Source organism: Zootoca vivipara, chromosome 1 (assembly GCF_963506605.1).
Source record: "Zootoca vivipara chromosome 1, rZooViv1.1, whole genome shotgun sequence".
NCBI lineage: Eukaryota > Metazoa > Chordata > Lepidosauria > Squamata > Lacertidae > Zootoca > Zootoca vivipara.
This window is the reverse complement of record NC_083276.1, coordinates 79,673,823-79,697,690: the sequence shown is the minus strand read 5'-3', so window position 1 is coordinate 79,697,690 and position 23,868 is coordinate 79,673,823. Positions and strand designations below refer to the sequence as shown.

The 23,868-nt window shown below is 44.1% G+C and overlaps 1 protein-coding gene across 3 annotated transcripts in view; it reads left to right on the top strand.

Moving 5' to 3' along the window:
- MYRF (myelin regulatory factor) overlaps positions 1–23,868 on the top strand; it is a 97,349-nt gene that overhangs the window by 44,648 nt on the left and 28,833 nt on the right. For 2 of the 3 annotated variants that reach the window (XM_035123506.2, XM_035123496.2), the window contains exons 2-7: positions 1,699–1,786; positions 2,985–3,365; positions 12,173–12,234; positions 16,486–16,813; positions 19,130–19,302; positions 19,865–19,988. In XM_035123506.2, the coding sequence (XP_034979397.2) occupies positions 1,699–1,786; positions 2,985–3,365; positions 12,173–12,234; positions 16,486–16,813; positions 19,130–19,302; positions 19,865–19,988 (1,156 nt within the window). Of the gene's footprint in view, positions 1–1,698; positions 1,787–2,984; positions 3,366–12,136; positions 12,674–16,485; positions 16,814–19,129; positions 19,303–19,864; positions 19,989–23,868 lie in introns of those variants that run through there. The other variant, XM_035123515.2, reaches the window with a different exon arrangement.

Sequence of the window (23,868 nt, the reverse complement as noted above, 5' to 3'; positions counted from 1 at the left end):
AAAGCTTATATCACCCCACTCAAAAGAATCATGGAAGCTGTAAGGGGCCTGGGAATTGTAGCTCTATGAGGGTAAACTACAGTTCCCAGAATTCTTGTGGTGGGGTATGATGGGTTTTCAGCTGAGGCATGAAAAGGGATATGGTAGTGGAGTAATGGGGAAGAGCTGATAGTCTGTTCCAAAGAGGCACAGCAAGAAAAGTGATGGTGATGGGAAATACTGTGTTCTGTAGATGAAAAACTGGTAGGACCAAGGCTTTTGTAATAGCATTTTAACCCAGCTTGGGCATGGGAATGGTGTAGTGAGCTGCCTGAATGCTGCCTCCCACAGGCAAACCAGACACAGGTTGGTAACTGCACAGCAGGCACACAAACATTTCCCCTCATAAAGCAAATAGCAGCTTGGGAGGAGGGCAATTTTCATTAGGAAGATTGAGGGGACAGTTAACCCCCCTTTCCCAGCACCAAAGGCCCTGGGATCTATTGACCCCTTGCTATTTTCAAAAATTGCAAAAGAGATGGGAGATTTGATCAAGGATATCCATAGTCTTGTCTAGTTTGGTCCTCAGGGTCACAGGCAATAAGTGCAACTGGAATATTTTTCTCTCTCCTCAGTAAATGCGATGGTTCTTATTAAGACTATTCATCTCTAGGAAGAAACCATTTTTTAACCAGGACTAAATGGCAACTAAGTAATCCTAACAGTTTGCGACTTTTTATATGGACAAGCCAGTTGTTATGGTCTATGCCTATTCATTCATTTACTGCCCCCCCCCACTGGGGTTGTTCTTTTGGTTATGTATATTTACCCAAGTTGTGGTTTTACACTTTTGTGGTTCAGGCATAACAAGAAATTACTCTTTATTGTTCTGTGCATGAGTTTTGGACTTGGGCTCCTTTCCTCTGCACAATCACAAGGACAAGTTCAAAAGCTTTTGCTTCCATTCATTTCTAGATATCCATGGTTTAACATAATATCTGAGCCCTAAATTGTGATTAATCTTAATTACGGTATGTTTCATAGAAACAGGACAGCTTCATAAACCAAGGTTTGAAGTTGCCTTGCTTCAGTAAACTACAGCTAAGACTAACCATAGTTTGTCCACTATGTTTAACATCAAACTGAGGACACAGCCATATTGGAGGAAGAAAGGCGAGACACTAGATTGGGTCTCAGCCAGGTCTGTTTGTAAAGACTTACACCCAGAAAAAGTCACTCTTGTCTAAATCATTACTGCTGTTCGTTCATTAAAGTAACAACTAAAATGTCTTCTATGATATAGGTGATTCTGAAATACTATAAAAATTCAAAAATAACACGTTTTTTGATTATCCCCTTCCTAGACAATTGTTCCTGTAATTTGACTCAAATCCTGTAGCCATTTCTGAGCCCTTGTGAATAAAATGGTTCCTCCATCCATCTTTTGTGCCCTCTACTTCTGGTGTCTATTCTTCCGTTGTCCATCTCTTGGCCTCCAGCTGATGTTTCTGGAACAATGCCCCATTCTTCAGATCTGAATCTGATGCCACTTCCTCCTTCAAATATCCATTTTAAAGCCAATTCAGTTCCTTGACTTAAACCAGCGTTTTTGTTCTGGGGAATTTCCATCATCAGAGCTCTGTCTGGCCCTGAGGGAACAGTGGCACTTTGTCTGAATTTTGCTAATAGCATTCCCTGTGCAACCTGTTTTTGCTTCAGGTCATGATATTAATGGAGCACTGGAACCATCGAACATTGACACCAGCATCCTGGAAGAATATATCGGCAAGGAAGACTCGCCAGATATGTAAGTGCGTTCTTTTGCACCTATGTTCCTAATAAACAGTGATGGTTGCACAATGCTGTGAGGGTGTCCATGGTGGCTGCATGGTGTGATCATATTTCCTTTGCTATCTGTCTTCCACACAACTGTACTCAGCTGCCTATCCCTACCACATGCACAGTTCTTCCTAAATCTTTCTTTTGATTCTTCTTTTCTTGAGAGCCATTGGTTAAGTTTTTGATTCCAGACACCTGAGCTCAGTTGTGTGTTATCCAAAGGAATATCTTTGGGGTTGCTATTACCAGACTTTGCTATATAGGAAACAGTCAGAAGGAAAAGGAAATGGATAAATTTAGTATAAGTAGAAGGTTGTAGGGGGTTTAAGTCTGACTGTCACGCAAGAGAGAACCCGACAGGAGCTTACATTTTGGGCTAAGAGGTGCTGCATTGGTTATACGTCTTCTGTGTGCTGCATTGGACGGCACTTAGTGGCATAGAGCCACAAGCAGCCAGAAGATCACATCTTGTTGACCAAGTATAAGCTTGGTGAGTATTTGGAAGGAGATTTTCAGAAGAATGTCCAAGGCTTGTGTATGATTCTTTCTTGATCTCATTGTGGAACAAATGCCAGAGAACAGTGCTGATGCCTGTTGCCACACACACTTGCACCAACAGGATGTCATCAATGTGGTTGTAATCTCCACTTTCAAGTTAGCCGTCACATTTCTATTTCTATTCCATATCATGGATCAGATGGCATTATATGTTTTCAGACATTCTATGGTGGGGTTTTTTTGTTCTTTCAGTGGATAATTAATGATGTAATGAGCCAACATCATTCAGTGCATAGCTATTGAGTCACCCCGGTTGGCGCATCAGGGCTGCGGATTGAAAAGGGCAATACAGTGGGACCTCGACTTACGAATTTAATCCGTTCCAAATGCACACTCTTAGGTCGAAAACTTCATAAGTCGAGTTTCCCATAGGAATGCATTGGAAATGGGAAAATTTGTAAGTCGAGGAAACCGCATCTAAAAACTCGTAAGTCGAGGAAACCGCATCTAGCCGTGAACTGGTTTTCCGTTTGGATGTCGAGAAAATCGTAAGCGCACGGCCACTTTTCCCGCTCGTAAGTCGAAAACGTCGGGTGTCGAATAGCTCGTAAGTCGAGGTCCCACTGTATGCACATGTTACTCAGGTTGTTTTAACTTCTGTCCTACAGTTCAGATTTGGACTCCATCTCTGAAATCCCAGCCTCTGCTGGCTACCCTCATGCCCAACCTTCCAGCTCTGTCAGTGTCGGTGTATCTGTCTCCAATGCTGGCCATGTTTCCAATGCTGCGTCTAGTGGCCCCCTCCATCATGGCCTTCCAAGCACCCAAGTCCCCACCCGGCACGGTCTCCACCATGGACCCCCTGGCAGCCAAGTTCCAATCCGGCATGGCCCCCCATTGCCCAGTCCATGTGGACCCAGCTACAGTACCCACCTCAACTGCAATAACAACAATGGCATGGTGATGCCCAAGGGGTACCTCAGCAGCCACTGCCTGACCAACATTGGCCCTCCAATCAAATCAGAGCTGAAGGCCTCCTACGCACCTGGGTAAGTGATGAGTAAAGGAGGAGGAGGAGGAGGAGGAGGTGGTGGGAGGGTGGGAGGGTGCAGTTCTAGGGCCAGAGAGTGGTAAGTTGTATCTGAACGATTCTGCTAACTCTCTTATGACACTATGTCCACGGCAGTCTAAGTCGAAGAACAATGGTGTATTCTAAGAAAGAAACCTTTGTCAATAAGAACTGGGTTTCTGGAGGGGTGCTGGCAAAACCTCCTAGGCTCACGGAATGATCTACTAAAAGAGCCAGGACTTGAGTGACTTTGGGAGGAGGGGAATGAGCTGAAATGTTGGCACATGAATGGTAAAAATTAGAAAGCTAAAACCACATTTTAGATTTGAAACACCAACAGATAATTTATATAGAGTTAAGTACGGTGGTATTCATATTATTGTTATGGTTTTCACTGATGGAACTTAATTGGACACTTCATGGATATTTACAATGGTTACAAAGAAAGCCAGTTGTCTGTGCAGCCTGCAGGTGGAAATAGGAAGGCTTAGAAGTTGCAGGATGTGAATTTTAAGCATTTTTAGGGGAAATGAACAGGTTGCAGTATTGAATGTACCCTTACTATCTTTCCAGGGAAAAATATGTACCTGTCAAGAAATTATTCCAAAGGGATGTCTGACCAAAACTCTCTTTTATGGCACCAAAAAAGTGGTCCCAGGGAGTGCCCTAGATATCCTTTTTATTAGGCTTGAAGAGCATGGAGTCTAAACCAAATTTCCACTTCCTTACAATTGACACTGGATATACCTTTTCAGGGGGCGCGGGTGGCACTGTGGGTTAAACCACAGAGCCTAGGGCTTGCTGATCAGAAGGTCGGCGGTTCGAATCCCCGCGACGGGGTGAGCTCCTGTTGCTTGGTCCCTGCTCCTGCCAACCTAGCAGTTCGAAAGCACGTCAAAGTGCAAGTAGATAAATAGGTACCGCTACAGTGGGAAGGTAAACGCCGTTTCTGTGTGCTGCTCTGGTTTGCCAGAAGCGGTTTTGTCATGCTGGCCACATGACCTGGAATCTGTACGCCAGCTCCCTTGACCAATAATGCGAGATGAGCGCCGCAACCCCAGAGTCAGTCACGACTGGACCGAACGGTCAGGGGTCCCTTTACCTTTACCTATACCCTTTCAGAGGAAAATGATAAAGATCAGTTAGGGAGATGACATTTTTCCTCTGTTCTGCCAAGGTGAATCATGACTGAATGGGAGAAGGACATTCATTGGATCAAGAAGAATGGAGTGGTGGCAGGAGCTCATTGCTATGGGAGTTTGTGAAAGTGATGCTTTTGTGGAAAGGACTTACTGAGACAAACAGGAAATAGATAATGATGGAGGAGGAACTGAGCTTTGGTGGACAGAAATCTGGATTTCTTGCTAAAGCTGTCTTACATATGCATACCCAGTCAGTTATGTCCTGGCTCACTGTGGCCTGTGAGCTTCTCAGACGTTCCGTTAGTACACCGTGCTCATGAACCTTTTGACTCGCTGAGGAGGAAGGGCCAGTTACAGACTATTGACAGCCACTGCAGTTGTTGTGAGGGAAGCAGAAGATCAGTTGGGCTGGTGGGGGTGGGAACTTCACATGATGACTAAGGACTAGATGGGCCGTAAATGGGAAGCAGGGGGCTAGGGGAAGGTAAGTCAGCCTGAACTTCACAAGCAGATTTGAAGTACATGTCCAATTTTTTGGTGCATGTCCTATAGGTATGAATGTCAATCCCAGAGTTGCGAGAGAGTGTTCTATGGATTGTATTTGTACAGCACTTTGGGGATGAATGAAAAACCGATTTAGGGGTCCTCATTTCACAGGCAGGTCTTGTTTTCTCACCAGTTGAAGTTACTCTTGCTGCTGTATTTGGGGCCAAAGAATGTGCTGAGTGCATCAAATATCTAATGTTAAGATATCTCTGAAAAACTAGCAGCCTGTGCCTTCAGCCCAGAGACTGGTTCTTCATAAGCTAGTAGAATGTGGAGGATCACAGAGGATGATCTGATGCTGTGATGCCATCAACGAAGCAAATTAATGGTCTGCATGCAGCCTTCCACTTCTGAATGGTTCCAATACACTTGCAACCACCGTCATTCCAATAAGGGTGTGGGGGTTCTTTTGTTTTTTGCTGTATACTACCTGTGGGGAGATGCAGGAATAGAATCAGAGTTTTTGTTATCCACTTTAGGCACAGGTTAATGTAGAATTAAACCTTTACTCTGGAATCCCAGTGAAGATCCCTGAACATTAGCTAAAGGCATTACATGCTGAGAACCTTGGGGAAGCATCCTAGTTTGTTTCTTCATTTGTTTCAAAGCTTTAGACCAACGGCATCAAATGATAATGTGCTGCTTTGTTTTTCAGCCTAGCAATCGAAAATGTATTTTCACAGTCTGCTAGGAATGGCACCTCTGATGTTCCCTCTCTTGAATTCTTTGTGCACACTTCTGCAGGAATGCTTTCCTTACTGGTCTCAGAGGAAGAACTCGTGAACATTGTACCGAAGCACTTTTTCAACAGAAATAGAAATTGGTGGGGAATGAAGGATCAACATATAAAACAAATAAATACAAATAAGCACATTTTCCACGTAATACTTACATTCATATGTTTTTATATCTATCCTTCACCCTTTTTATATAAAAAATATAAAAATAAAAGCTACCCTGTCCTTATCAATACTATCCAGCATTGCCAGCCTACAATAGAATCCCATCCAGAAGTCAACACTCCTTGATTCATCTCCCTCCTTTTACCACAGCAATTGGGGTCCCTTTGTTCTGAATCTTACTTGGAAAAGGTTTCCTTTTTTCCTTCCCATGCAAGATCCTTTTTCTTCTGCCAAGCTTTCTGATCAGTTCTCTGGACCAAAGATTGCAAAACAAGCAGTGCTCCTCTGTGAGATTCACCCTGCCAGGTGGGCTCACTCAGTGGATTGGCCCAGCCTGGCTGTGCTGCGAAGGATATATGCAAACACTTCTGTAAATATTTGGCTAGGAAACTGAAAAGGTACAGGGCAGGAGAATCTAATGGACAGACAAGAAGAGAAAGTTATTCAAAGCAAGTCTACTGGGGCCTTGAAAAGAGCAAATAAATCTGTCAAGTTTGCCCTCCAGAAAGTGCACATCTAACCTAGAGCTGGGTCACAACAGGAAGAATTTCAAATGAGGCTGGGCCATAGATAATCCACTGGCCTAAAATTAAGGCCAAGGCTAGCTAACTGATGTCAGGTGGGAACAAAGTGCGAGGGTCAGGAGAAAGAGGTGAGAGTCACAGAAGATACCTGTGTCTTGATGCAGAGGTGGGGAACCCGAGGGCCGCATTCCCCTGTGGACAGCATTCCTGGGGCCTCATACCAGTGGTGAGCAGGGCCAGGTGCAAAAACTGTCACAGCAATGAATGTGAATCTTACCCTTGTACAGTAAGTTGCATTCCAACCATGCAAAGGCAGAGGTTTACGCACCGTCCTTCATCCTCTTTCCAGATAAACAAGAGACACTGTTGCAGTTAATAATACAATATACTTTATTCGACCGATAGTCAGAAAGAAAAACATTTCTCAGTACAAATATAAAAATATAAAACTGAAGGCATCAGAGGGATACATAAATGAGGTATGACCGCGCTACTGAACCTCCTACAGGTAACCCACACCAAGGCATTCGATTATACGTTTCCGACACTTGAGCACCAGGAAGAGGAATTTAGCCACCAAGAAGGTTATTTTCCCAGTGGGCTTGTTTAGCAAATATGCTGCCTGCCGTTCTCTTAGTCGGGAACTAAACGGAGATAAATATGGGGCTATAAGATATTGCCTTAAATAAAAGGGACAACTCAGTAAAATGTGTTCTGTGGATTCTACCTCACCCAAGGCACAATGGCACATTCTCTGATCGTATAGGACTCCTCCAAATCTTCCCCTCAAAACCGCTGAATCAAGGACATTCAGTCTAGTCGCAGTTAATAGTCTGCGGTATTCCACGTAGTGCATATCCGCCAGGTAACGGGCTGGTGCAGCCCGATACACCTGCTCCCTTAAAAACACCCCAGATTTCACGCAGGCTATGTCCTCCTGTCTGGCGATATCCCCCAATCTCTGAGCGATCACCGCTTTAGCGCGGCTATACGTCATGGACTCAATATAAAGGGAGGACAGACCGCACTTCTGCACTTTCTCTACCACTTCCCCTTCCCATGGAGATTTAAAATTATCCCTCAGAATCAGGGGGGCCAAACCATCAGTCTGAAACATAGTTTGAGCCATAGCCATAATTTCGCTTTCAGGGCCACATACCTAAAGGCTTGGCAACCGGTCTCCAATCCTGCTTTAGAAGCATTTGTTGCTGTATATTCTCTGTGTGCCAAGAAGGACCTGTCGCAGTTCAAGGGCACATTCCAGCCCAGCAATGGAACCAAGGAGCATCTGGCCTGTGAGGGGTGTGTTTGTGTGACCTGGGAAGACTCCCGAGAGCTCAGTTCAGAAGCCAGGACATTTAGCCTCCTGAACCTGAGGTTCCATAGCTTTGCTGTAAGGAACAGAGGCAAGAGGAGCTTCGTGACATAACGTGCTATTCTGAGAACCAAAGAAGGGGTGTGCTGTATGCTTCCTCTAGCTTCCATAGCCCTGCTAGTCATGGCTACTAATTAGTGAGGAGAGGCAACCATCCTGCTCATTGTGTGCAGTTGGGCTAAGCTGGTGCTTGGAGGAAGCTGGGCAGGACCTTGGGAAGATTACTAGTGTGTTCCTTGGCATATTTTTTGCTGAGATCATCATCTTCATCTCCAGTTTGTTGTTGGGGTTCTCATCAGAAATAGCACAGTTGGTGTCATGGGGGATGGCTGCCTTTGCTAGGTGTGCTGGTGATGGAGCACAGAGCCATCTCTCTCCCCTTTGTTTCTAAACCCCTTTGGAATACATTTTTGCCTAAACCACCTCTCATTTGGATACACAGCAGTTTGCCTGTGAAGTGTTCCACTTTCTGAAATATTTCTTTTTGCCAAGTTTTCCAATTATTTTTCTGTCCTCGATCATTTATTCCTGTACGCTCACTTCTCATTTTGAATCCAACAGCATGACCATCTAATTCTCCCCATTTCTTCAGCAACCCTTGTCTCTCTTTGCTGGTGCATCTTCTTCCTATTCCTTTCCTGGACTTCAGCTCCTGCTATCCCTGCCCATTGGTCATGCTGCCTGGGGTTAATGGAATTCCAACATCGGGCAAGCACCACATTCTTCTCTCTGTCCACAGTCTGTAAAAATGTGTAACTACAATTTTCCTAGCTCAAATGTTGAGGCTTGACCTCTCAGAATAATACACATATCCATACTCACCCACTTATTTTAACAGCCTTGCTGAAAGTCTGATTATTTTTTACTGGTCCCACATCAGAAATGCAATGGGTTTAATTATACTACTAAAGGTTTAGTTCTGTTTTTTTTTTTACCCATATTTTGTTCCTTTTTGCACCAAATCAATTTTCATTTATTCTCATTTATTACTGACAGTGTACCAGTTCATTACTATTGCAGGCTTTGAAGGCTTTCATATCCTTCTTTCTTATTTTTGACTTCTATTCCCCTTTCTACTAGGTGTGTACACTCGGAGCCATACTCCTCCATTTCTTTTCCATCTTCATCCAGCCTGTTGCTAATTCTTTTTTCTGAAACTGCCAAGAACAGTTCTTCTGTTCCTAGTGCTTAAAAAAAAAAAAAGCTTATTGATGCCCTGGTTGTTTCTTCTCTTGACAATCGGAAGCTTCTCGTTGTTAAGATTTTGTTCCTCTCTAGTCAACTCAGAGTAGCTTTTTAAAAAAATGATATACTTCTCTCCAGATAGATAGATAGATAGATAGATAGATAGATAGATAGATAGATATCTGTCATGACTTCACCCTCATTTTTTAAAGCCCACCACTATGTATCTAGCACTATAGGGCTTGGAACTAGATTTCCTGTCTCATCCTCTTCTGTTATTTTTTGACACTCTTGCTGCATCATGCCAGCAGCAATAGGCCAACTGAGGTCTCCATACATTTCCTGACTGCTTTCTTTCACTTTTTCAAAAAGCAAGCAGGGAAATGTATAACTGAAAGCAACTCTTGGCTAACAGGGTAATGCATTCTCCACAGTCTATTTATCCCTTGCCCTCTTTACTCATGTTGCCAACAAAGCATGCACTTTATGTGGACTGCAGCGATACTAACACTTCTTTAACAGGAACAAACCAGCTTAATAGCTGAGGCTACCAACTGACAATTTAGACATTGCTACTTGTGCGTGTTTAATAATCTGAGTAGCATTGGAAAGGTCTGTCATGAGCTAGTCTTTGCAGAAGTAGCCCGATTAATAGCCCAGGTGAGGATGTCAGTGTTGTCCTGAAGTGACTTTCCATTAACTCACTTGGTTTCATTAGACTTCAACATCCATTCCCTCCCCCTTCCCCATTTCAGTCTCATCTTACTGGCTTTTGTGTTTACTTGACCTTGCCAGTCAGCACGATTGCAGTCTCCGTCAGCTACTGGTAGGTGTGTTTGGAGACTGAATCTCAGTTTATGAACCTGTAGGGAAGTTTTCAAGGCTCTCTTCTTGTAGTTGCAGGTGCTAGGGATGGAATTTATTTGAAAAAAAGAAGAAGTGCACTGTAGTTCTTAATTTTGAAGGGCATGGAGTTGGGGGCTGAAGAGTGGATGCTAGTTGTTCTAATGTCGACTCACTCTCATTTTGAATCCTCTGTTGGAAACATACCAAAGAAAAACCCAGTTTGAGCTAAGTACCTAAAGACCCCAGAGATTTGTTACTTGTTTGTTAATCAGCAAAGCACTGTGTGTATTAATGGCGCTCTGTAAGTCTTCTTCTTCTTCTTCTTTGGCGATCACTCGTAGCCGAGTAAGATTGTCTTCCATAAACACGGTTTTAACAATGTGTCCGTAAGTGACTGTGGAGGCCAATTCTGGATCCACATGTCCTTCCACAGTGGGGACATTGGTTTCTGGGCGGGAGTTGATCATGGTGTGGATTTGCCAAGCGTGCCTTCCTCTTAGCATGTTTCTCCCTTGCATCCTGAGTTTGAGTGTCTTCAAAGCCCATGAGACCTTTGGTAAAGGCTGTTCTCCGATTGGAGCACTCTCAGGCAAGTGTTTCCCAATTGTTGGTGTTTATACTACATGCTACACAGGAAGTTAGCAAAATGGGACTCATCCAATGTAAAAGACTAAAAAGGAGAACTAATTTCAGTATCTTGAGGATTATTGCACTTCTTAATCAATTCCCAACGCATTAAGTATAGTTTATTCATTGTTGTCCTATTTCTTGTAGAAAAGTCCCTGAGGAATGCCTGTTTTTGCTGAAATGTGTCAGATATTAATAAAAGTGCCTTATACTCTGACAGAAAGCTAACCAGCAACAACAACAAAAAGAACCGAGTTCTTTCTTGTCGTTAAATAGAATGTTTTGGTTTACCTTTTCTCTTGCCTGCTTCTGGCTAGCTTTGTAAATTTCAGTCAAGTGGCTCCGCATGTAGCCTCAGGTATACTTGATGATGGGATAATCTGGCCCTTAGGCTCATGGGTTTTTCTTCAGATGGGTCAGTTTTTGGAACAGAGCCAGACTCCCCCAAAGCCTCCTCTGTATCTGTTAATCATCTTTTTCTGGGGAACAGATATATTTCTGTTTTGGCTTCTTTTAGCTGAGCAAGAGCTGCTGAGCGAAGAGAGGAGTCTTATTAGGAGATCAACAAAATGGCCATGAAATTAGATGCATATGAATAAAATCAAAGGGCTCACTGTGGGAATAGCATAGGCTGGGTGTGAAATAATACGAGCTTAAACAGTCCCAAACTCTTTAATCGGGAGGTGCTGTAGTGAGTAGTTAAGGGCATTAGATGTGGGGGGCTTCCTGGCACTTCGGGGAGTGGCCAGTGGTTGGGGCTTTCGCTGGAGGGAGAATTTGTGCAGGAAGACTAGGGTTGCCAGACTCAATAGTGGACAGGACTTCTGTGCCTTTTAATTGCCCTGCTCTCTTTTGAGTCTGTATGGGACCCAGGTGGCGCTGTGGTTAAACCACTGAGCCTAGGGCTTGCTGATCAGAAGGTCGGCGGTTCGAATCCCTGTGATGGGGTGAGCTCCCGTTGCTTGGTCCCAGCTCCTGCCAACCTAGCAGTTCGAAAGCACATCAAAATGCAAGTAGATAAATAGGAACCGCTACAGCGGGAAGGTAAACGGCGTTTCCATGTGCTGCTCTGGTTTGCCAGAAGCGGCTTTGTCATGCTGGCCACATGATCTGGAAGCTATACGCCGGCTCCCTCGGCCAATAATGCGAGATGAGCGCGCAACCCCAGAGTCGGTCACGACTGGACCTAATGGTCAGGGGTCCCTTTACCTTTACCTTTTACCTTTTGAGTCTGGAAACCTTAAAGAGAAACCAGCAGACCCTTTGCTTGGAAATTAAAACAAAGGGCCTGCTGGTTTCTCTTTAAGGTTTCCAGACTCAAAAGAGAGCAGGGCAATTAAAGGGACAGAAGTCCTGTCCACTATTGAGTCTGGCAACCCTAAGGAAGACCTGTCTGTAGGAGGTCACATTGACTGACTCAGTCTCAGTAGGATTTGTATTGGCGATCAATTCCAGAAAAAATGCATGTCAAGTCCATTGTTAATCTCTACCAGCTGAGGGTGCTGCAGGCAGTGGGGTTATCCGTGGCGTTGTTGCTTCTCCCCAAGGTTTGAAGGATATTTTGCATTCTTTCACCTTATCAATTTCTCAAAAGGCTTGTTTGACCTTTCCCTCTATTTTTTCTCTCAATTGCTCTTCAGCACTTTACCTGACTCTCCCCCGGACTCTGGATCAGAGGCATACTCCCCCCAGCAGGTGAATGGTAAGTGCTCAGATTCAAGCCCAAACACACCGGCGTCCCCCCCTTCTTTGGTTGGCAAAAGTGGTTGGCTCTGAAATCTTTATCGGACAGGGGGAAAACAGACTGCTGCAATACGTGAAGAGATTATCAGTTAGTAAATATTCCTAGACTTACGCCTATTGTTTTCCTGCTCCCCTCTGGAAAGAGTGGGGGAGGAGGGGAGGAGCAGGAGCACAAAGAGGTGTGTGGGGAGAGAAAGATGTAAATCTACCTTTTGAAAGAGGAAAATGGGGAAACTGTTGACTTCTGCCTAGTGAAGGAGTGAAAATGGAGTGTTTGAGCCTTGTTTTGTGGATGGCGGTACTGTCAGATGTTGACTTCCGGAGAATTATGTAAAAACAAGCCTATTCCAGTAATGAAGACCAAAGCAAGGAAATTGCCATGAGCTTGCTATTAGACGGTAAGTACGCTCTGAGCCTCCTGCCACCTTTTTCCTAGCTCCGATTGGTACAGGGAGACTCTCCTCTGTTTCCTGCGTCAGGCAGAGAAATCTTAGATACATGATGGAGGCTGGGTCTGTCGTGTCCCGTCCCCGTCCCCCCCGCTAAGCAAAATCAACCTTTCTCTGCCCTTCTCCAAGCTTTATATAAGTTAAGAGAGGGAAGTGGGAGGGTAGAAACTTTCTCCACTACCTACATTTGCCATCCCATAATGAGATTCCTCTCAGGAGATTTAGATTCGTACGCCAGAGAATTAGCAGCAGAGGGAGAAGAATTGGGTGGAGTATAGGTTGGTGTGTTGACGGGAATTTTCTGAAGTTTCCCCACTGGCCCCTTCTTTTAAAATCTCAGCCCTGTTCATAGTGGAAGCAGCTACTTCTGCTTTCTCCATGGAAGAGGTCAAGAGTTCTGTTTATCTCACTACAAAAATCCCTGGAATTCCTCCTGGCCCTTCTTTAAATATAGCGAAGAGGCCAGATTACTTGCCACAGAGTGAACTGCTTTCCCTCACTACCAAGGCAGCAGAAGAGGGAGTCTGAAGGGTTTCATCCTGCTCTCATCATCCTGGCGAGGGGAAGAGGTAGAACCTCAGGCATTGTAGGGGGCAGGATCTGAGTGAGTCCTGATGCATATGCAGAGAGTGCCAATATATATATCCTTGCCTCTGCGGTCTCATGGTTTTCAAAAAATCCTCCATTGTTTCAAGGTGTATTTGGAAGCCAAGTCAGCCTTTTCCAAGTGGAAGATAAGATATGGCTTTCAAGAACATACTTTTCCACAACTTGCTTGCATATTCACTCTGCCACAACAGTTGCCCTAGCCAGTTTTTAACCTGTGAATGTCAAACATTTGATATTGGCTTCTGTAGTTTCACCAAAGCAAAATGCAAAGCCTGACACTTTTCAAAAATGAAAATTATATTAGTTTGTAGTCTAGTTCATTGACCAATGGTGGCCGTCAACACAACTTGTAGTACTGAGTTCTATAAGATAATTTTGTGTTTGTGTGATGTTCCATTCCATTTTACTATAACTTATAGGTTCAAGAGCAGTTTGATCCTGGTTTTAGCTGAGATACAAAGGAGAGCTAATTAAAAAAGCTACCCCTATACTCTGACAAACCAGAGCCCTACATGCTTAACTTTAAACCGGGATTCAAAGTTAAGTAAACTTCTGTTTTGTTGTACTAAGGAGGGATGTGAACTTGAGTCAAGGGCTTTCGTGAATGCTCTACAGCCTGTTCCTAGATATGTAAAATCCATGCCACCCTTTCTGCATGAAATCAATAAAAGCCCAGCAAAGAGAGTTTGCCGTGGTCTTGACTTGAACCCCCCACATGTGATGTGATTTGTACGTATTATTGAAAACAGTAATTTCCCCCAAAGTCACTGAAATGTCTTCTGCACAAGAAGGCTTTGAAATGAAACAGGTACTTCATAACTCATTTTGGAAACATGTTTATATTTCAAACATATAAAAGCTGGGAGACAGGCCATAAATAAGCCTCCATTCCAGCTGAGTCCTGTAATTCTGTCTTTGTTTGGTGTTGTACTTTTCACCAGCATTCTTTGTGTCTTTCCAGTGGTAGTTCACTATGATGCCTTCACTAGACAAATCTGAAGCTTGGGTGCCTACAGGAGGTAGTGGGGTGATTCGACCTCTGCTCTGTAGGCCTCCTTCACTTCTCCAGTGACGCATGTAGCTATCTCTGAATCCAACGCCAATCCAGAAAGGGTTTCAGTAGCGGCTTTAAAAAACAATAATTCAGGAGGTGGCTTCAGGGGGTGGCTTCTTTTATCTGATAATTCAGTGGCTTTTTTTAATTTTTAAAAATTGATTGATTGATTGATTTAAAAAAATGAATCATTGCTCTGGTGTGTGGGCAGTGACTTTGTGATTGGCTCCTGAGCCAGCCAGCCAGCAGTCTGTGCAGATGGACTCCACTATAAATGGGGAGAACTAGTTGTTCCTGACCTCAGTTCTCTGAGGAAAGTTGCATTCCTTCCCTAAAAGGGGTAGGTGGAGATCCATGGTGGGCTCACCCCTCAAAATAGGTCTATATTTGTACTCAAAGTTGGTGAGAGAACCTGGCTGACTGCTGGCCACACTGAACAGCAACACCAGTCTTTTCAGAATGTATATTTTCTCAACTCATTTCTAACTACATTTAGTGATGATATTTCTGTATGAATAAGTGATGAAATGAAACAGAAAAGCTGTTGGTAAATAATGGCGAATAGGTTTTGTCCTTGTGTGTTTGAGCAACGGTTCTTGTTAAATTAAGCCAGGCTTATTCTCGTAACTCAGCAATTCTGACTCTACTGCCCCATTAATGCTTTTAACTGCATGGATATATAACCTCTTTATTTTTAACTCCATGGACTGGTGTAATCTGAGGTCATGTTATTGCTACTTTCAAGACCATAGAGCATATATTTCTACAATGTGTTGATGCCCTTTGACATTCCCATGGAGCGAGGGTGCCATGCTATCTTGCTGTGGGGGAGAAAACTGCCTTCTGATAAGGGAAAGCCTGACTTCTCCCTGTGGAGAGACAAAACAGGAGAGAAACCTTCTAGTACTCCCAGCAAGGAGGGTCCCTGAATCAGGACTGATTTGGGAGCCATTCTGCTTTGAATGTGTGCCTGCTGAGCGTGGAAACCGACATAACTCTAAGGTGGATGTTCTGCCAGGGCAAGGATTTTTGCTTGGGCAAGGGAACATTCTCTCCCTTTCTTCCCTTTGTACGTCCCTAAATCTGTTCTATGACCAGTTTTGGGAAGGCTGCAGGGCACACAGAGTGGGGTGGGGAAATGTCCCCTTGCAGAAGCAGAAATCCTTGTGCTGACAGGACGTGCTAGTAGAACAGCACCCTGAGACCTTAAAGAACTTTGCCAGCTAGTTATATAAATATCCCTTTGTCCCACCTCCACACAATAACAGTGGTACTATGAGAAGCCTGAAGAACAGGCAGACTTCTGCATATGTAAAGGAAAATGCATTTGAAGGCTCTCCTTTCAATGTGGCGAGTGTCCTAACAAGATTATTGTGCCTGATGTGAGCCTGGAAATATATATCATGAAATATAGAGAACATATGGAGCATCCGCTTCCCTGCACCTCTCATTTATAATATACCAGACTAGTCACATAACAGCTTTTTGTGTGTGTTTGGCGCTCAGTATCATAAAATTTCTTAAATGAATTTACTTGCTTGCTGAAGAAGAACCTTTATGCATGGAGATTCAGATTTTTATCATTTGGATTTTTAGGAGGCAGGAAGTCATTCTCCTGTATTTGCTGGATTACTCATTTGTTTCTGTTTGCTGTGCTGCCCTTTGGTTATATATTTAGCAATTAAATCTTTTTTAAAAAAATTGATCTTAGTCATTTTAAAGGAGTTGAAATTTCAATATATGCACTTAAAGTGTCAAAGGTTTGCCAGTCATTCCAGCTCACTGGAAGAGAGCTTATTTCTCACCATACAATGAAATAGAAGTTATGCTGCCTGCATGTTTTACCGTGTATCTCCCAAGTAAAATGGCTTGAGATGTCTTTTTGTGTCAGCGAGTGCTGAAAATGTAAAGAAATGGGCTAGAATATCCCCCTAAGGCCATCCATGTCTACGGCCTTATACTGTATTTATTCAGAACACACAGCTGGAATGGCTGCCCAAGGCTAGAGGAATGTTCAAAGAGACGGGGATGTTTTTCTGTAGCATAATCTGGCTATATGTGTGCCACAAATTAATCTACCGACTTTCTGTCTTTTTAGATCCTCACCTCCTTCGAACCATGACTCCTGAGAATATGTGTCATATAACTCCCCCTTCCCGCCTGGAGCATCCACCCCCTCCTCCACCGCCACCCCCTCCACCATCCCACCTCCAAGGGCCACCTCCTCCTCCTCCTCCACCACCACCACCTCACCCACACCAGCAGCCGCACAGCCATCACTATCCCAGCATGCAGCGGGACATGTACATGAAGGCTGAGTCTCTGATGCCCCAGTTCACTATTGGACAAGGCATGACACCTGGAGATCTCCACCATGCCCAGCAGTCACAGATGCTTCACCAGCTGCTGCAGCAGCATGGAGCAGAGTAAGTCCTCGGGGAAATGATGGATGAGATAGGGGGGGAGTAGAAGCATTACCTGAGCCCCCTTAGACTTGTTCTGATCCTAGTAGACATTTGTGGTTAGAGTGTTGGGCATGGGAGACCAGGGTTCAAATGCCCACTCAGCTGTAGAGTTCACTGGGTGGCCTGGGTTAGTCACTTTCTCCTATCCTACCCTGCATCACAGGGTTGTTGTGAAGATAAAATCGGGATGGGGAGAACCATGTACAAAATCTTGAGCTCCTTTTCAGCAATAGTGTGATATAAATGTAATAAATATAACTAAAGTAATTGAGAAACCTTCGATGTGCAGAGTTTGCTATTGAATTACATGTATAGCAGGAGGCCCAATAATATGGTGGGTCAGGGGCCTATGGTGATATGCTGTTGAGGTTCAATTGAAAAGCGTGAGCAGCAAAATGAGAACTGAGCCAAGTTCTCTTGGCATTCTGAAGAATACAAAAGGCAAAGCTATACCAATAGCAGAGCTTTGTCCTTTCTTCCACTGATGATTCATTCAAATTGTGGTTTGTTAAGATTGCTGAGACTTCTGTCGGAGATCTCATGTGCTCCTTACAGGACTGTGTGTGTGTGTGTGTGGCAACAATTTTTTAATTAGTTTTTAAACAAATACAAGAACCATTAAACACTCATCCAGCAGTACAACTAATGGTGTTTATTTTATCCATTGACTCTAGACATAAACTTACACATTCAACACTTAAGCATATCATTAATATCATTACCTGTGTGCCACAATTGGGTGTAATGGAGAGTATAATCCCAGCACTAATGCACCTAGAGCCATGGGGGTGCTATTTCAGATTTAATAGCTGGAGGCAAAGTCTCTGACAAGGTTTGAAAATGTATTCAGGATTGAACTGCTTTTGTAAAAAGTGATTTTAAAGAGTGTTTTTGTTTCGATAATGCATAACAACTATCACAATGGTAGTAACACACACACACACACACACCCTTTTAAAGTAAAGAGATTAGTGCCTTCAGCATGCATACCAAATACATAAAGTTAAAGGTAAAGGGTCCAGTTGTGACCAACTCTGGGGTTGCAATGCTCATCTCACGTTTTTGGCCGAGGGAGCCGGTGTACAGCTTCCGGGTCATGTGGCCAGCATGACAAAGACGCTTCTGACGAACCAGAGCAGCACACGGAAACGCCATTTACCTTCCCGCTTTAGCGGTACCTATTTATCTACTTGCACTTTGACATGCAAGTACATAAGCTCTTTTAATTATTCATCACATTTGTCAATTGTGGCTGACCTAGAAAAAACACACAAATGCATGTAACACGCCTTGAATGGCTCACTTTTTTTGCAGAATGAACAATTTCAAGAGCAGGTTTGAGGAGGAAGAGAGTTTGGTAGAGACAGGGACTGAGGGATTACTTAACCCTTCCCACACACTGCTTCTACAATCTGAACATGCATTTGGAACTAACTGTGGGATGAGGGAAACATGATTGTGTGGGGGGGCAGTGGGGGGGGAAGCTGCTTTTTCTGAAAAAGGGACATACATAAAGCTGTTGGTGGGGCTTACATCATTAAAATGCTTCTCTGTGCAAAAACAAATACCTGGACACTGAAAGCTAGCATATGGGAGAGACATGTTCGCCTTCAGGAGTCATTATCCAGTTCAGACCTAAGATCTACCTTTAGCCAAAATGTGCATGAGATCCATTTATTGATTTTTACCGTAGATGTGTACAAACATTGCAAGGGGTTGGACTAGATGACTATACCATTCTTTGATTCTATGAATGGTAATGTGTTGTTGGTGAGACACATCTGGGTCAGTCTGCAACCCAGTTGTGAGTTCCACTCACCAGGAATACCTCATGGTATTCTAGTTTTCTATGTCCAGGGATTACAACAACAACAACAACAACAACAACAACAACAACAACAACGGTATGGAGGAGGGTTCAGTCACATGTGTCCATACCTTTATTCTCAAGTCTGGTACAACCTAGACACAGATATACCCCCTCAGTCACCCTGTAAGAAGAAACCTGCCAATTGTCTCTTTCCCTCTTGGGTCAGGTGAGGACAGAGGGAGGGAATGTACAGGTTTAGAATATGCCTCTATTTCAGCACCAGACAACAATTTGTGAGCGACTCTTTGTATACCTACAGAATTATGGGAGAGCTTGGCTGATGCTCACCTCCTGAACCCACTGGAATCATTACCCCTATTTCTTTCTTTCTTTCTTTCTTACATTTTTATGGGTTATGTGAAGTTGGAATGTTCTCACTGTCTCTTTTCTGTGTTTGGCTCCCACAGACTTCCAGTGCACCCTGCCAAGAAGAGGAAACACTCAGAGTCGCCCCCAAATACTCTCAATGCCCAGATGCTTAATGGGATGATAAAGCAGGAGCCAGGGACAGGATCTGTGCCTCTCAACCCTGACAGAGCCCAAACTCCTCCTTGGCATCAGCAGGGGGCACTCTCACCAGGTGCAGTGGTCTTTGTCCCCAGTCTCCTGTAGTATTGCCAGCATCCATATGTTATTCGTGTTCCGAAAGGGGAAGAGTTCCATAGAGTGGGTGCATGGGAGGAGAAACTGAGGAATGGGGGCCATGAGGAAGAAATGAGGAAGATGAGCCATGTGTCTCTAGGGCAGGCATAGGCAACCTTGGCTCTGCAGATGTTTTGGAACTACAACTCCCATGATCCCTGACCACTGGCCTGTTAGCTAGGGATCATGGGAGTTGTAGTTCCAAAACATCTGGAGAGCCAAGGTTGCCTGTGCCTGCTCTAGGGAGAATGTGCTGTTTCATACCAAACAGAATGTGGGGAGGCAGTTCCCCAAAGTTGAAAAAGAGCAGAGAACGAAAAACATTTTCCTTTCCTTGGTTACAAAAACCAAGCAATTAAAAAGTCATGGGGTGTTTTGCATGGTGGGAAAGCCATTGGGTGGTGGGGCAAGAACGAATATTTCCCTTGTAGCAGGAAGGATTATTTGCATGAGGTGTAAATACGCAGTTTTGTAAATACACAATTTTACTATTGCTGCAGGCCTGATTCAGGACAATGACAGCTTGAATGGCTCCTACTTGGATCCCAACTACCAGTCTATAAAATGGCAGCCGCATCAACAGAACAAGTGGGCGACTCTGTATGATGCCAACTACAAGGAGCTGTGAGTAGAGATGGTGCCTGTGTAAACTCCTCTGCATGCCGGCTCAGAGAAATACTTGCTCAAGAGTAGCACTGCTCTTATTAAATTGCAAGGAGCTGGAGGCTGGTGTATATAGCATCCAAGGAAAGCCTCACAACTTTGAACCTCTTTAAATTGCCACTTTACACCATTTTAATAATAGTATTAAAATTTCAATATTGTTTATTGAGCACTTACAGTTATTAGGTGCCCTACAAAGTACGTACATTTGAAAGATATTTTCTGTAGCAATTGCTGTACAATTGCTGTACAAACAGAAAAACACAGAAAGGGAAAGAAAGAAATGAGGAAGATGTGACTAATAAAACTGCAGCAATCAGAAACAAGACAATCAGTTGTGGAAGGCTATCTTGAATGGGTGTATTATCAACTGATAAAAAAAATAGAAAAGGCACACTAGCCTTTTTGCTCCTCCATCAACACTGTTCACTTGTTCATTGATTTCTGAAATCTCAATGACACTTCTCTCAAATTATTGCATCCTTGACATTTCCTCAGGTGTCATCCTGGTTTTTGTAGAAATTGCTGGTTTTTAGTCATTTTTATACTTTCTGTTGCAAGCACTTGAGATCTGAACTGATCTAGTGTTAATTCTCTCGCCTGTTTTGGAAGCGTGGCACGTAGTGATAGCATTTGCCTCTCTCCATTACCTGGTCACCTTTTGACAATTGCCTTTTTAAAAATGCTGTCCTATTGTCTGTTTAGAGCAGGGGTTGTCAACCTGGTCCCTACCACCCACTAGTGGGCGTTTCAGGAGTCTAGGTGGGCGGTAGGGGGTTCTATGGCACAAGCTGAATCCTCCTTCTATCGAGCACTGGTGGGCAGTAAGGAAATTTTTACCATTAAGAAAGATGCATTAGTGGGCAGTAGGTATAGAAAGGTTGACTACCCCTGGTTTAGAGGGAAAGTGTAAGAGTGGTTTTCCCGGGAGCAGGCACTCAAGGGTTAGGGAGAGGGGAGTTAGGTTTCATCAGCAAAGGTGACCCCTCTTAAGAAGGCAGTCCATTTTGATGCTTGTGCAGCAAAATAAAATAATACTGGTATATCTTTTGGCTTCTGGAAACACCCAGTGTGAGAAGACTGCAAACTTCAAAGAATTCTAACTGTAGAAGCCAAAACAAAGGGATGAAAACAAACAATGGATGAGGAAATGTAGGCTTGGGAAATTGACTGATAATGGAGAGAGCATATACCTTTTTCAAACAGATAAATAATAAATTGAAAAGGAGTACACAGAGAAAGTAGCATTCAGGTTGGAGTGCACTGGCAAAGCAAAGGCAACCAGAAGTTTAAGGAAGGAACTAATAACCATGATGCATGCATCAGAGAAGAATATGAAAGAAGCATATAAAAAGTGGTATGATATCTTTTAATTGGTCTAATATCTGTTGGGGTTTAGTCTAGTCTAGACTACTAAAAGATAAGGGCAGCATCTCTTAGCTAGAGCCATGTTATGCTGAATGATGATGGTCAGCAAGAGTATACATGGCATTTTATAGGCTAACATAAGCAAATTACACGGGGGGGGGGATCCAATGTGGCACAAGCAGGTGCCCACTCCTGCAATGGGGCTTCTCCTTCCACCCCACTACTTTGCAGTCCATCACACAGCCCCAAAATCTACACCAGAGGGTTGGAAAGAAAATAAACTGGAAGTGGGCAGACAAAATAGGAACATAAAAACGTGGCCCATCTAGTCTGGTGTCCTGTTCTCACAGTAGCCAACCAGAGGCCCATGGGAAGCCTACAGGACATCATTGGATGTCACCCATAAGCTCTTGCTTTGAGGAGCTTACAGTCTGAATCTAGGTGAGAATTGTAATGGTGGAAAGTCAATAAAGAGAGAGGAGGAGACACCAGCAACCAGGGGTGGCCAATGCATGCAAATGTAGTTGCCTATCTTCATCAGAATAGCTTCACCAATCTACATTTTAGACAGGGCTGGCCCTAAGGCAAGGCTGGGTGGCGCAATGTGCCAGGGCGCCGGGCCACCAAGGGGCGCCGCGCTGCTGCACCCGCCAGACAGCCGCGCTGGGAAACGGGGGACGACGACTGGAGGGATCTTTGCACCAGGGCGCCAGATATGCTTAAGACGGCCCTGATTTTAGATTACACATCCCATAAAGTAGGCTTGGAATGATTTCTGGGAATGGTAGCAGGGTCCAGCTCTGGGGCTACAGCAACAACTTTTTCCACCTATGTATAGCTTGGCTTGACTGGAAGGAGAAGTGGGATTCACAGAGGAAATGTTGAAGAAGGAAAGTGCTGGATAGAGGGACAGAGATTGGAGGGGCAGGAATGTGGATAGAGTGAATAGTAAGGAAAAAAGCTAGAAGAGGCATTGGAAAATGGTTTGAGAAGGACATGGGGAATGTAATCAAACAAAGATTGTTACACTTGGGAAGCATCAGAGATAGAGGAAATGAAAATGACAGGGAGGGAGGGAGGGACGGACTTTAAACAAGGTTGTTTTTAATGGTTTTAAGATGTCTTGGGCACTGATTTTGAGCTCAAAGGCAGTGCAGGATAGCTCAGTTGGGAGAGCACGAGACTCTCAATTTCAGGGTCGTGGGTTCAAGCTCCACATTGGGCAAATGATTCCTTCATTGCAGGGGGTTGGGCTAGATGACCCTTGTGCTCTCCTCCAATTCTGTGATTCTTATATGGATAAGAGAGCCTTGAAGGGCATAAATCAGGGAGCTCAGAGGCAGGATAACTGACAAACTCTTGGTGACCAGCTAAGATGTGCCTGGGAAGCTACGGCAGCCACTTAAGGTGAGAGCAAGAGGCTGGGAGAATAAAATGAAGCAGCTTCCAGAGTGAAGGAGAGACAAGCGTTCAAGGGGTGGGGGAGAGAAACAGCTGCAGATCCTCCCTGCATTCCAGAAAGGTGATAGAGAACTGGCAAGCAGTCAGACCGATTCCGGGAATTGCCTACTCTCAAGAACCCGCCCCTGGGTTTCTATGCAGCCTGCATCTCCTGTTTGGCCCCGTTTTGGGGAGAGAGGGAAGGGCCTTTCTTGTTTGTGGTACCAAATAAAATGAGATGATTATCTGGCTTCATGAGAGCAATGTAGAGAGAAAGGGCCAGTGATTTACATTCAAGCCAGCTGTGGCATTAGAGGGAGTCTGCCCTTGCATGGCCTAGGATGCCCACGCACAGCATCACAGTTGAGGGCTGCCTTCTCAAGGTCTCGCAGAAGGTAATTTATCTGCGTTCCTTCCCTGTGTATATATAAGGGGAGTAGGGCAAAATATTTATTTATTTATTGCTCCACAGGAACATACAAAGAGGCCAAAGGCATGTCTTGCCCAGCACCGTTTTTCCCATTGTGGTCTACCAAGATAAGCGGTTAAGCAGGCTCTGAGATGCAGAAGCAGAACTGTTGCTCCAAGACATGCTTCCTCTCATCTCATACTCCACTCATCTCATACTCCACTGAATGACATGAGTTCCAGTATAATTTTGGCAGTGCGGGGAAGACAAGGTTGCACTGAAGGCCCATAGCCTACAAGCTACCCATGTGTGTTATTGTAGTGCCTTTATATAAACACATGGTGTAACTATACAGTACGTGGAATACTACGCAAAGTTCTGGTTGCCTCATCTCCAAAAAAGCGAAAAGGTGCAGAAAAGGGAAACTCAGATGATCAAGGGATGGAGCCATTGCACTTAGAAATAATGTATGATGGGACAGGATAGAGGTTTATAAATTATGTGTGGTGTGGAGAAAGTAGAGACAGAAGTTTCTCTCCCCGCATCACTATATTATTCATTGTTCTCACTTTGGCATGACTTTATTTTGCTGAAGGAATTCTCATTGCCTCCAGTCTAGCTGCT